General features: G+C 46.7%; 1 protein-coding gene across 3 annotated transcripts; it reads right to left on the reverse strand.

Moving 5' to 3' along the window:
• Positions 1-1,487: 1,487 nt before the first annotated feature.
• Positions 1,488-14,249, reverse strand: LOC124480392 (vasopressin V2 receptor-like). 3 transcript variants are annotated; one of them, XM_047039667.1, is made up of 9 exons: positions 14,040-14,249; positions 13,810-13,916; positions 13,448-13,599; positions 13,265-13,322; positions 6,547-6,932; positions 5,539-5,784; positions 5,164-5,310; positions 3,893-4,475; positions 1,488-2,843 (listed from the first exon to the last, which is right to left on the reverse strand). In XM_047039667.1, the coding sequence occupies exons 5-9, from the start codon at positions 6,928-6,930 to the stop codon at positions 2,647-2,649; spliced, it is 1,557 nt and encodes a 518-aa protein (XP_046895623.1). In that variant the 5' UTR covers positions 6,931-6,932; positions 13,265-13,322; positions 13,448-13,599; positions 13,810-13,916; positions 14,040-14,249; the 3' UTR covers positions 1,488-2,646. The 3 variants fall into 3 exon arrangements, with proteins under 3 accessions (XP_046895623.1, XP_046895622.1, XP_046895624.1); XM_047039666.1 differs by lacking the exon at positions 13,448-13,599; XM_047039668.1 differs by lacking the exons at positions 13,448-13,599; positions 13,810-13,916.
• Positions 14,250-14,513: the final 264 nt, after the last annotated feature.

Consider the following 14,513-nt stretch of genomic DNA (forward strand, 5'->3'; position numbering starts at 1 on the left):
GAGCTTTTTCTGAATTTCTCAAGTACAGGAATGAAAATAAAGATTCAGTTTACCAGTACACAAGGCAGTAACATGATATAGAAAATATTCCAACTACTAGTCATTATACATATACATATAATACATGTAATAAATATGATCCACATAACAAAGATGGCTTTTGTAAAAGACTTATCCCTGCTCCGCTGGTCCTGTACTGCAGGTCTGACACACTGTCAGCTGGTTAGATTAAGTCAGAGTTGTTTTAATGTACAGAAAGGATCCACATCTGGAGATAATGCATAATTCATCTCCGTACACTAAGTCACAACAGAGGCACTTAATTTGACTGGGACTTGAATCTGAAACTTATTTTGTTTTGTTCTATAATTGAGAACAAACTGATCTTTTCAACCAAAGGTTTATAATGTAACTCACATGACTAAATACCACAAGCTCTGATGTAGATCATCTGTTACCTGCATTGATAAGACCTGAAAGTAGTTATTATCATGTAACTGTGAACAGTACATAGAGATAGCATAACATCTTTGGTGAGTAACATTTTCACAAGAAATGTCTGAATAATTACAATTTAAGATACATATTACAATCAACATCACCTTATATAATTTTCTATAATAATGGTCATGTTGTGTCTCATGTTCATCTTTTTAATAAATATATTTTACAATGTTCATTGACTTAAGGAATGCATGGATTATCTGTTGCAAATGTCCTGGCTGTCTGGATTCCTGGTTACAACACTTAGTTCAGAACTCTCTTGTGTTTCTTGTGTGAAGTTAGAAAGTGACACTGTGAAGCCATGAGACTGTAGTTGTTGGTTAAATACACAGATATCTCCCTTTACCCTGATTTTGCTCCAGTTGAGCGTGTGAACATGTCTCGTGTCCCACCTGTGAACCATGAATTACGGTATGATTCCATGAGGGACTGGAGTGGTTTGCGATGCATGTGTTTGAAATGCAACACGGTCATTATATGGCAGCTTATTGTTTACAACCTCGACACAGTTGAATGTGTTCTAACGTGTTCCTCTCTCTCTCTCTCTCTCTCTCTCTCTCTCTCTCTCTCTCTCTTTCTCTCTCTCTCTCTCTCCCTCTCTCTCTCCCTCTCTCTCTGCCCTGCACATCCTCACGTGTCTGTTTCTCCACAGTGTTCAGATTCAGCTCTCAGTCTGGTGCACTGCATCACTTGAGATTGTTTCTCCTTTTCCTGTGCTCTTCACAAGTCGCCATTGTTCTTGGAAACCGGATTCCTCTCCTGGGTATACATGAATTCTACCTCAGGCATTCATTTATAAGCCACTTGCTTTGATTTGACTAAGAATTCCCTCCGAATATTAGCTTTAGCTCCCAGTGACTACCACTCCCAGGGACTCCCACAGCTGTAACATCCATGTCATCTTCTTGTCTGTTCTCAGTCCAAGCCCAGCTCTGTGCCCCCCCCCACCCTCTCTCTCTCTCTCTCTCTCTCTCTCTCTCTCTCTCTCTCTCTCTCTCTCTCTCTCTCTCTCTCTCTCTCTCTCTCTCTCTCTCTCTCTCTCGCCTCTCCCTGAGCCCATGGCTTTGTTGTCTCAGAGTACTGCCTGCTTGCCACTCTGCTCTATGCATTAGGCACGCAGTCAGCCAGTCCATTACGGCCCTGTCCGCTCCAATCCCATGAGGTAAACAGATTTACAGCTCAAGAGGGAGTACAGAAGCTACAGTTCTTCTTTTTGGAGAGAGGGGGGGGCGGTTGGGAGAGATTTGGCGCAGAGTGTAAGTAAGTATCTCAGTCCACCGGGCATTTCAACAGGAGTCATCTCTTTTGCCAGTGTTTTTGTTTCTTTGCCCCATCTCTGCCAGGTGCTGGGTCTGATCCGTGCGCCGATGTCTGCTGGGTGTTTCATTGTGTGGTGCTGACACCCAGGCTCCCGCCCTCCCACGGGAGAAAGGCCTTGGAGACAGGTGAGGCTGGATACGGGAGCCCCCGACAACGATGACACAGCTGTCCCCTTGTTGTCGAGAGCTTCTTGTGGCGGGAGTCAGTGGAGGCTGTTCTCCAGGGGCAGCTGTGGCGCAGTGTGCGTACGTGTCATCCACAAGCTGTCCTCGTGTGCGTATGAGTCATCCACAAGCTGTCCTCGTGTGCGTATGAGTCATCCACAAGCTGTCCTCGTGTGTGTACGTGTCATCCACAAGCTGTCTACGTGTCATCCACAAGCTGTCCTCATGTGCGTATGAGTCATCCACAAGCTGTCCTCGTGTGCGTATGAGTCATCCACAAGCTGTCCCCGTGTGCGTATGAGTCATCCACAAGCTGTCCTTGTGTGCGTATGAGTCATCCACAAGCTGTCCTCGTGTGTGTACGTGTCATCCACAAGCTGTCCTCGTGTGAGTACGTATCATCCACAAGCTGTCCTCGTGTGCGTATGAGTCATCCACAAGCTGTCCTCGTGTGTGTACGTGTCATCCACAAGCTGTCTACGTGTCATCCACAAGCTGTCCTCGTGTGTGTACGTGTCATCCACAAGCTGTCCTCGTGTGTGTACGTGTCATCCACAAGCTGTCCTCGTGTGTGTACGTGTCATCCACAAGCTGTCCTTGTGTGTGCGTGTGTCTGAGCATGTGCGTGTGTGTCAAATGTCCATCCCTTGGGGATCTGTCAGTACAGGCTGTCCTTGGTGGAGGTGTGTGTGGTGGTGGAGTCGTCGGGGAGGGAGCCCCTTCGCGGGGGCCGTGGCCTGCAGTGCAGCAGGGCTTGGAGCTCCAGAGACACACTGCTGGAGAAGGCTGTGTAGATCCAGGGATTGGTGCAGGAGTTCAGACTGGCCAACAGCATCAGGATGGTGAAGGCTATGCCTGCAGGTAGAGGACACACCAGCATACGCACACACACACACACAGACACACACACACACGGTCATAAGTCAGCCAGTGGGAGACGGCACTAGAACAAACACAGCAGTGGTAGTTCTGGTGAATTACTGAGAAGATTGATTGTGGCGTGAGAGTGAAGGGCAGATAGATGGACGAGCGTAGGTCATGGATATCCCCTCCTTTTTACTAACCATGAGAAAAATGAATGCCTGTAATTTGGCATGGAAAAAAGTAGTTTACGACACTCCAGGTTTTTTTTACCTCTGGAATGATTACAGAGGTCATCAATTTCCCTTTTCTTCCTTCCTCTACCGATTTTCCTTTTGGCGCATCCTTGTTTTCTAAATTAGATTTTTATGAAATAAATAGGACGCTGCCTGTGCTATTGCCAATTTCGGATTGCAAAGGGAGCTCCAATTGGGAACAGACTATAACAGCTGACAATAATCAGATATATTGTCTGTGCTTGTGTGTGGCGCGTTTGTTTGAACAGTGTGCGTGTGTGTGGCAACAGTGTGTGTGTGTGGCAATAGTGTGTGAGCTGCTGGCAAAGGTTACTGTTGATGAAATATCCACATCTGGTGAGGACACGAAAGCAGCAGGAGACAAACAGGTTATTTACTGGCATCGAAAAATTCCGAGTTTCAGATAAAAGAAGGACTGTAGGACGTCCCTTCTGTCTTCAATGGCCTGACTTACTAATCTGCTCTGCTTTTATTACAGGCTGCCAGCAACTCTCTGGCATCAACAGATGGTGTCTTTCCAAATATAGATACCAAAAAGAAAAAACTCTATCCATTCATGGAACAAAAGTGAAATGTTTAGGAAACAACGAGATGGCTGAGTACTTGCTTTCACCTCTCAACAATTCTTCATTGTGTCCATGACTTTGTTATTGTAACTGTTAGTCATGTATTGTGTATGGAGTTACCAGTGGACAGCTGGACTAACAGTGAAGCTTAAATCTTGTCAGTTAAACCGTCAGATGGCTTGCGCTAGTAATGCACAAATGGGAATGGTGCGTTTGGAACCTTGGTCCGGGGGGTTGGGGTCCCAGGCGGCCCACAGCTGGACGATGAAGAACGGCGACCAGCAGACGGTGTAGACCAGCACGATGACCAGCGTCATCCTCACCGTCTTGGACATGGCCTTGGAGATGCCGGGCGGCGGGGGCGCCAGGGGCGGCGGGTACTCCAGGGAGGCGTGCGTCAAGGAGCCCCGAGACAGCTCGTAGGGGCTGTAGGACTGGCAGTAGCAGCCATTGCTCGGCCCGTGTGAGCAGTCACAAGGCAGGGCAGAGGCACCTTCCTGCCTGCCGTTTCCTGGCCCAGGGGTGGCGTGCAGGTTCTCCGGGGGGCAAAAAGGCTGCTGTTGTGCCGCATGGTCGACGGCACTGTGGCAGCCGGAGGGGTTGCTGTTCATCGTCTTCAACAGCAGGCCCCCTCTGCCCTCCCTGCCCCCTCCGCCGCCCCCCCTCCCCCTCTCCCGTGCTCGCTCCTCCTTCTTCTTGACACTGTGGAAACGGAAGAAGACGGCGTTCTTCTTGAGCTCCGCCGACACAATTCTCTCCGATTTCAGGTAGATGTTGTTGTGGATCTCCCGGAAGATCCTTATCTGGAACGGGAGGAGGTCGCCATCAATCAATCATTGCAGATCAAATCAAAACCACGTGCATGTCAGGACAACACAACCGACCAAGACATGTTTTGTAAACGGTTCATCTTAGTCAAAGATGTTGCTTGTTTAATTTGTGAAGGACAAGACCCAGATTCTAGCACTGAAGAACCACATGACTCCAGATGGAAACTGGGTCTTCGCTAAATCTTTCATAAGCAGTCTAAGGAGGTCAAACATGGAACAACGGCGAAAATCACATGTGACAAATAAAAAGGTGCTAAAACCCTCTGGGACTGGCCACATTTCTGGAAGGGTCCTCAAGAAGGGCAGATTTCCTGACCAGCAGGCCCAGCGGTAGCCCAGCAGTAGCCCAGCAGTAGCCAGCGATGCTGTTTTAATTAGGGGAAATAGCTGGACACTGGAAATATCTTTCCTTAAATAGAGCAGCTCTGGCCGAAGAGAGGCGGCCCAGGATGTCTATCCTCTACGCCGGGATGCTACAGCCGCACCATAGCAAAGTCCCCTGCAGCTTATTGAACAACGCCAAACACCGCTCCTTCAGAACAAACCGCATTGTATTCATGCCCCTCATGCCCGTGTCGAAGCCTGTGGCTCATTGTGTATATCAATAAATCTGCAGTCCTACTTTCCGTCTGCCTGAGGCTGAGAATGCAGACGGTCTTACCTGGCAGACGGTGATGATCAAGGCAGGCAGCAGGAACACTGCCACAGTCATCCAGGTGACGTAGGCCTTGAGCCCCCATGGTTCTGCAAAGTGACCCCAGCACTCAAACTCTCCCGGAGACACCTCCGACCTGGAGAAGATGAACGCCTGACAGACAGGACACACGCAGGGGGTCAGGACCATCCTTTTTTTTTTTTTACATTTTCCATCCACCAACTATCCTGACAGCACAGCAGACTCGACACCCAAGCCCCTTAATGATGTCACAGTTTGAACACAGCCCAGCGTGGAGCCTATTGAGCTTGTTCCAAGGATCAGAGACCATGAATGCCCCACCAAGCTCATTTCCTGTGCCAGCCTGGCATCTGTGCCCACCTGTGGTATGCTGAGGACCAGGGCCAGACCCCAGGCCACCATAACGGGGGTGTTCCAGCGGGAAACTGCCCCCCCGCGGTAGGCCTGCAGTGGGCAGCAGATGGCATGGTGTCTGTCCACCGTCATGGCCACAATCATGTATGATGAGGCGAACATGCCCACGATCTGAAGGTACTTGACGGATCGACAGAGTATGTCAGGCCCCTGGAACCTTTCTGTGATGTCCCACACCAGCTGGGGAAGAACCTGAAGGACGGACATGGGAGAGGGTTAGTGAGGAGACAGAAAAGGGCAAGGTTAGGTGGACCACAGAGAAATCGAACAAGCAACAAATGCTCTGATTTCTAACGTTGCCAATTATTATTTTCTCACTAAGATGGCACACAGGTGTATGTGCTGCTAATATCAAAGATGGTCGACAAAGGTTACTGGGGAGATCCCGCTCCGATAGTACCTGTTAATGCTGATAAGCAGTGTCATGGATGGAGCGGGAAAGGTTGTCAGCATGACATGAATTGTCAAGCAGGTAAAGCCATTCTTCTCAGCATGTTCAAAAACTGAACTACTGTAGCTCATGTTTCTGCAGCCACATGTCGTACACAACCAATCAAGCATCCTAAATAATTAATGCTGACAACCTTTCCCGCTCCATCCATGACACTGCTTATCAGCATTAACAGGTACTATCGGAGCGGGAGCTCACCAGTAACCTTTGTTGACCATCTTTGATATTAGCAGCACATACACCTGTGTGTATTGCTTTGGTATTTGACCCACAGTGTCTAACCCTTGCTTTTGTGCTTGATTATAAAGCCCTATAGGTCTTGTAAAGCCTTCGGTTTGGAACAGTTGACTCATACCTACTATCACCGTTGCCCTTGGCAAACAAGTAACAATGGACAGAATGGTTAATTTTGATCTGCCATCTTTGTCTCCAAGACAGTATTGTTAATTTCATGAGTCAGTGTTGTTGATGTAAACGTAGTGCCTAGCAACTGAAATGCTCACCTGGAACAGCGCCACCACCAGGTCGGCCACACAAAGGTTGACCATGAACAGGTGCATGGGAGCATTCTGCTTCTTCCTCCTTAACAACACCCACAGCACAAAGCCATTCCCCAGGGTGGTTAAGGCTAGCACCAGCCCCAGCACCCCGATCTCAGCCCGGGCCAAGCCCAGGTCACGCACCCTGGGCTGGGGCATGGTGTGAGGAGGGGTGGCCGAGGCATTTTCAGGGATGATCCAGAAGTAAGACCCCCCACCATGGGAGCTGTTGAAGGAGGCAAAGTCCGCCGAGTAAAGGGAGGAGGAAGTGACGTTAGTCCTTCCTGTCGTCACCAGAGAGGAGTGAGCTGTTCCATCCCAACCCGTTTCTCCAGAGATGGTTTCCATGCCTGCAGAGAGACAGAATCATCCTAAGACAATAAAGTCTCACATGTTTGTGTTTGGCAGGAAGACTGCATCAGGAGGTTCTGGCGGAAGCAGTGTGTCTCGTCCGCGGAGTCTGAAGCCCTGCTGTTCGGTCGCAACAAAATAAACATGTGCCTCAGTTCATAAACAAACTAGAGCTGTTAGTGTTGATAATTCCATTTTTATTAAATGATCTTTGATTGCCCTTCAATTTGTTAGTCAGGTTGACTCCGGGCCCACATGTTCTGCTCCCAACCATCTTTGTCTTTACTGTTCAGTATTTTTTACCAGTTCTTCTGTCAACCCTAACTTATCCAAAGTCAACACTTGGCTGAGCATCCTATGTATTTTGCTTGGCTAAGCAGCCACATAAGCATCTAAGCTCCATTGGGACAGAGAAAGAGAAGGGCACCTTTTGGCAACATTTGCAGAAATCATCCGAGACATCACTATGAACATTTTTAGGGGAGGTATTTTTAGATTTGTGCCCTCTGCTAGACTTTTCCATTTGAAAATAAAACATACATGGATAATCAGTTCATGTTTTGAAAGGCAGATTGAACAAACATGAAATATATGTTTTATGTAATCTAGCCCCAATTTTCATCACGTGGTTCAGTAAAGAGTGTGACAGCGCTGCTTCTCTCCTTCTTCTTTGACGCAAGTCCTGACCAGTTTGTTATTGTTCTCATACTTTTCCAAAGTTGATTTGACAGCTTTCCTTTTTATCCCACCACTCTTACTCCTTCACCTTCGCTCTCATAATCTCTTTCTCATCCCTCACTTACCCCCATACATTCCTCATCCCCCCCTCGTTCTCTGCTTCACTCACTTCCTTGTATGTGTGTGCATTCTTTCCTGTTCTGCCCTGATCCCAATAAAATCGTGTTTATTTAGCTACCGTTATAAATAAATAGCACAAAAGTCAATAGAATGGATATGAATGAAACTGACAATTTGAGAAACAGAGTCGTGGGAGTTGGAGGAGACCCCTTGGCCAAATAAACAGGCCAAGGAGACCGGGAGAGATGGAGGGAGAAGAAGAAAGGAAGAGGGGGTTGAGAGAGAAGGAGGAGTGTTGAGGGAAGGGTAAGGGCAGCTGAGGAAAACCACCCGGAAACAAAGAAACACAGGGGAGGTGTTGAAGGATGGGTGATAAGACAAGCATCCAGAGTCAAACGGAGGAAAGTGTGCTGCTATATTAGTGTGGTGAAAGACTCCTCTGATTGAGAAGGTCAATATCAGGCAATAACTGCGTGTCTACATATCATATCAGAGAACAGTTGTTAAATGTGTACGGGATATCTTCCTCAAACAGGGGAAACAGTCGCACCTGATTTGGTTTGACTAACACAACCTAGAACAGTCTCCCTTGTTCACGGCATCTTGTGGTCAGTTTGCTGGACTGTTCTTATAGCGTGCTTTGATGCGGTGTAAGTAAGGTGAAAAAGCAGAACGTTGCTTATGTCCAAGATCACGTTTTATTCTGAAGTGTTGCATGCTGGCTTTGCCAGTGGAATGTGTGAGATGAATGCATGACAACCCAGCTGTATCTACCCACTGCTCAGCGGGCAGGTATAGAAGCAGAGAGAAAGAGGGAAACAGAGCAGAACTGTCTCTTTCCAAGAAGACAGCCCTGCCCTGTGTGAATCCATAGGGAACACCAGATGTTGGGAAACCAAAACATTGCCCTAGATGGTGAAAAATCCAAACAGTTAAAGTATCATCTTAGGACGTGTGGGTTTGAGCCACATTTCCTAACTTTAATTCGGCCTGGGGTTTGGGTGTAAACTTGCCTCCTGGATATCGTCTGTATTTACCGACGTTCCCCTCATTTTTAAATTATGGCTTTGAGCTCTTTTTAATCAGAGAATCTCTTGGCATCCCTTTGTATGGACTCGAGGTCCCTTGTGCCCAGTTCTATCTAATCATTATCATTAGAGGCTTCTTTGTACTCCTACGGGCCTCTGGGGCCTCCTCCGCTGTAATTGTTGTGTGTCCTTGTGACCACACTGTAACGTATCTTACCTCATCAGACTTGCGTCTTCACAAGTCACTCAGACAACTGCGATAGAACGGATGACTCAGAACACCTTGTACACGGGTGACGCCCCGGCCCTGACCTCTCAGATGCTCAAGACTGGAGTGGCTGGACGGAGTCTCTGCGTGATGGGTCTCATACCTCATTGTGTAACTTAGTGTTGCATTGCTTGTCATATGTTGAAACTGGTCAATGTGTGGTCTGATTGGTTGTTCTGCAGATAATTGTGTCAGAAATATTAATCTATCAAGCATTGCACAGTCAGTCGGTGAACAAGTTTAAGAAAGCTAAGCTTGACCACATGATTCACCCAACACAGATAAGGCCAGACATCTTTTATGGCCTCTCCAGTAAGAGAGAGTGGTCAGCCCAGGTCACTTTGTTTACATATGCCTAGTGTTACCCAAAGTTCAGATTTGGGGGTAGGCTTCTCTATACACACAAGGAATGCTGAACACAGAATCATTCTTATACAGGATAAATGTGTTACATCTTCAATTTCTCCAACAAATAGTTGGGTGTGAAGGGAATTATGAAGCGTTGTTCTCTGGATTCTTAATCTCCTGAAGGCTTGTCAGCTATGGCTTCTCCTACTCCTTCTCCTTCCTCACCTCTTCGTCTTTCTCTGCCGGATTTACAATAATCATGGCAGAGTAGGTATGATTTAAAACATTCATGTTATAACATGTTAATTGATTTAATTCATTTACATTGATATAAAATACCTATTTCATTGACCATTCTTGCTCTGATTTAACCCATATACTAATATAAATGCAAATTTGCAAATTATTATGAATACACTGTTCAGTTTACCTTTATTCCTTTAAACCTAGGGGAATGGTTTTGGTTGTTTGGACAATATAAGAAAAACTACAACCTCACACCGTGCAAACACCAACACCTACTACATTAACAGCACCAACACTAACACTGGGGTTTCAATCAGTTCTTGAGCAATGACTTAAAGATCAACCTCCACAGCAGGCCCCTTGACAACAACACTCTCAGCGGTGGTGTGCTTGATCACCCTGGAAATTTATGACTTAGCGCGTCATGGTGGTAATGGGTTTAGAGGTGGTGAGATAAATATAACCTTTATTAGTCTATTAGTGTATCCACAGTTCTAACCAGCCTCTAGGACCTGAGCACACTGCCAATTGCTAGGAGCACAGGATCCGTCAAGATGCAGTGGCCTTTAGCAGTTACTTATAAAGACTTGAGCTTAAATTGGCGACTATTCCAGAAGCTTCCTAAACTTCGACGTGATCACCGCAACAAACACTATCTCTCAAGTGACTCTCCAGATGTCAGGTGACTGCCATTTCCTCAAAAGCTCATACGAGGAATTACAAAAATGCTCGCTTGTTCCCTCAGCTCTAGAGGAAATATTGGATTTATCCCCCAAACCTGTTCCAGGGTTGTTTTGCATATGGGTCCAAAATCCCAAATTGATGATCTTTTAATGAGTCTTGTGGTCTGACTGGAGAAAGCCCAGCCAAAAGCTTGCAAACCTTGGCAAGGCATTCTAAGTGTAAAGAGTGCAGACGGAGTTCTGTTTTGTTACAGAGTTAAACAACATTGTGGGGCTTTGTGGATCATGGTGCAGCTCTTTACATCTGACCTCTGATGAATGGAGCATCACCAGGAGTTAGACGTCTCCATGAAGTTAATCCAATTTGGCCACACTGCCAAAACATGAGCACTCCCGTTCACCACACAGTATATGTACCGTACAAATTGTCCTGTCATACTCTGTGAAATGAGAAGTACACATTCCCTGTAGTGAGTAACTGAAGTAGGTGGGTACTCTTTACCTCCGAGCCTTTCAGTCAGATTAATGAACGACTGAATTCCTCACTCACTTCAAATCAGCAACCATTCATTTTCCCTCCCTCCCTCCCTCCCTCCCTCCCTCCCTCCCTCCCTCCCTCCCTCCCTCCCTCTCTCTCTCTCTCTCTCTCTCTCTCTCTCTCTCTCTCTCTCTCCCTCCCTCCCTCCCTCCCTCCCTCCCTCCCTCCCTCCCACCTCTGTTTGCTTCCCTCGCTCCGTTCTCGCTGGAGAACACGGTTACGTGCCCCGTGTCTTCGGGATCACAACAGGTCTCAGAGAGTCAGTTAACGTGATGGGAAGAGCTTGACATCGGCCCATTTCATCTCTCACCACCATCTCCCCTTTCTTCTCTTCACGCTTGGGAACATCCGTCCCCTACACTCCACTGTTGCCAAATGTGCTGTGAGACCTGGGTGCCGTCTGTGCCAGCGTGGATGAGACAAGTGGGGGAGAAGCTGGCAGAGTGGGACTAATCAGCGGCCTGATATTAGACTGAGCCGTAGCAGCAGACCAGCAGGTGATGGAGGGCAACTAGGGCTTCTAGGAAAACAGACTAAATGAATGGAGCAACTGTCATGGATTAGCCCGAGCGCACACATGTCTGTGTCTCTATTATAAACCTTGTTTGACCAGGCCGGACTCTTTGCCTGACTAATGGGGCGCTCCCCACTCCACACAGCATCCTCCACTCCCTCTCTCTCTCTCTTTCTCTCTCTTTCTTTCCCTTCGCCTCGCCTTCCCCTCACTCTAATTCTCTCTCTCCGTATCTCATTAATAGGGATTAAGGCCTACATTCAAGACAGGAAACTGTTGTTGCTAAACACACCAACCAAGCTGCTAATGATACATTTTCAAGTGAATTACTTGGCTCGCTAGACCAAACCTGGCTTGAGGAGAGAGACGAGGGGTATCACAGCGCAATCCAATCAGCCCAACTGAAAATAAATGCATGACTCAAGCATTAGATCATGCCATGTTGTATTTTGAACCTAGAATGGAGCAGCTGTGTGCAGCGTTTTGTGAAAAGATTTTATTTACATTCCAATCAATACCATCTCATTCAAATGTGGGTAATTCAACCATCCAATGCCAAAGACTTTGGCACTATCATTCCCCTAGCCTCAGCATTGTGAAGAAGACAGGGAGGAGGTCTCTATGGTGATGGTCTGTCACCTCCACTACCACACAAACGTATTAAACTGACTCACATATTGTGAAAGTGCAAAACGATTCATATTTAAACACAAATGATTATTCAATCCATATCCATTGTCAATGCCTAAAAGTAATTGTCTCAACTCTTTAAAAGTCAAATCTGTACACGTAAACGCATTGATCGACCAGCCCGGCTGACTTTCAGCCTGTGTCACGCGCACTATTGCAGGTAAACACTTTGTTCTTTCTTGCCAAAACACCCCATTAAATGTTAATCGCGGCAACCACACCTCATTGCGCACAGTGAAACAGTCATTACTCACTCGCCCCGCATTTCAATGCCATTCGTGTGTGCGGCCACTTGAGTGTGTAGTGAGGGAACATGCCTTGAGCCATTGTCGATGCAGGCTGGCACCACGCACGCGCTCACCTCGCCTATTTCCACAATAGACAGGCTGGAGGGTCCAAGTCCTTAGTCTAACTGATAAAGCGTCTACCCAAACCGTTCGCTGTTTTTCTTAAAAAACGGTATATCATTAACCCATACACTGGCTTTCCCTACGTTCTGGAAACTGTATCAGAAAACACAAGCCAGTTGTTTTGACGTCACAGAAACAAACAGAAGAAAACCGTATCCTCTTTAAGTGGTATCCTGACCAAAGTGACCTCTCTGGCCAGAACAGAACTCTGCCCAACACTCAGCCATACTGTCTCTCATTCCTGTTTGCAACTGATATGGTCAAATCCACACACACACTTTTCTGGTTAAGATTAATTCCGGTCTACAGACTTATAAGAAACAAAGAAAGTAGAAGCATGATGATAGTTTAGTTGATGGAAACTAACATGTGCAATCACAATCACAGAAGCAATTTCAACAGAATGTGTTTTTCTTCTGAAATAGGATGCATTCCAAATTCACAAAAATATATAGACCTGGAAAGCTAAAATGTAGAACTTTCAGTCAAAATGTCAGGTGTTGTTATCATAATTATATCACAAATAGATATTCCACAACTTTGACTGATAAAAAAAGTATTATATAAACGGATGCCATCAGAACACCTTTGTATGTATTGTGCTTGTGTAAATGGAATACAACAGCCAATGTGTACCAATCACAATTTATCATCACTGCTCAGATCATCAGTACAATGTTATTACACAAAGAGAATATTGAGCAATGACACACACAGATCAACAAATACGCGTAGCAACACACACACACACACACACACACACACACACACACACACACAAACAGCAACACACCTTGTCTTCTCTTACCTTTTTGTCAGTACATTGTCAGCCCCCCCCTTACGCGTATCCTCTCCTCTCGGTTTCTCTACAGCGCGGAGAGAGACAAGTCATTACCTTCCATTCAGCACAAAACCCCTTCTGCAGCAGATTCTTGCTCCCACCGTGACCATTACCCTGGACCTTCCCTGAGGAAACCTTACACACTCTCACCTTGAACGTGTCAGTCAACTAGGACTCTGTCCTGTGTGTTGATTTGGATGTAAACTCCTAAATACGCCTCCTCAGAGTCACCATGCATCTCTGAGCATTCATCTGCTGCACATGATCCCTCAGCGCACGGCAAGAAAGTCTGTTTACCTTCTCTGTGGCATTATGCAAAGTCATTATGGAAATGTGGTGTGACACTACATGTCACCTAACACCTGGTAAATGTTGATTAAAATCCACAATTATACTCAAACAAGCAATTGTACATCATATGTAAATGTTGATCTAATAGAAGTGTCTAGAATGGAAATAAAACTTGGGTGAGAAATTTGGAATGAAACGACTGGTTTATGACCCGCACTTACTTGATTGAGATCTGATCTTCACTGCTGGGACACAAAATGTGTCAGAAAGAAATCACATCCTCGTTTCCACTGATTGCTTGGCATGCATCTCGTCATTGCGTGTGTGCCTAAGTTTGTGCCAAGAAATTCAACGTGTTTTCTTATTCAGATGGGAGATTTAAACCATGCCTCTCTCAATCTCTGTGGCGCAGTGCATTAGGTCTGTGAATCTGAAGTTGTAAGTTCTCTACCTGTGCTTGCCCCTCTGTGGTTGGCGGTATGTCCGTGCGGTCTAGTACTTCACAAGTGTGTGTCAGGATAATCCATTAGTTGTCCATGTGTTTTCAGCAGGCTGCCTCTCTGTGTGTGTGTGTGTGTCCTCTCTCTCTCCTCTGGCTCGGTGTGCCTCTACACACCGACAGAAGTGAATTTGAGCTCTGTCCGCACATGCCGTCCCCTCCTTCCCCCTCTCCCTCTCTCTCCGCCCTCTCCCTCTCTCCCCTCCCCCCTTTTCCCTCCTCCTCCTGGGTCAACTAGCCTGTCCTCTAGTATGGGGGGAGGAGCCTGCATGGAGAGGGGGGTGGGTGCAGAGCAGTGTTATTACACATGTGGTATATCTGAACAACAAGAAGGAGAAAATCACCTTATTCAGCGTCACCCCCTCCCTGTCTCCACATTTCTGCGTGGCGCTCAACTCTGCTGAGTGCTCAATTTGATCGTTCACC

This window comes from Hypomesus transpacificus, chromosome 18, assembly GCF_021917145.1.
Source record: "Hypomesus transpacificus isolate Combined female chromosome 18, fHypTra1, whole genome shotgun sequence".
Taxonomy (NCBI): Eukaryota; Metazoa; Chordata; class Actinopteri; order Osmeriformes; family Osmeridae; genus Hypomesus; species Hypomesus transpacificus.

Coding starts and splice junctions, on each gene's coding strand:
- LOC124480392 (XM_047039668.1), bottom strand. CDS start 6,930: ATGGAAACCATCTCTGGAGAAACGGGTTGGGATGGAACAGCTCACTCC. Junction 5,785..6,546: donor TGGTGGTGGCGCTGTTCCAG/GTGAGCATTTCA, acceptor TCCGTCCTTCAG/GTTCTTCCCCAGCTGGTGTG. Junction 5,311..5,538: donor TGGTCCTCAGCATACCACAG/GTGGGCACAGAT, acceptor CCTGTCTGTCAG/GCGTTCATCTTCTCCAGGTC.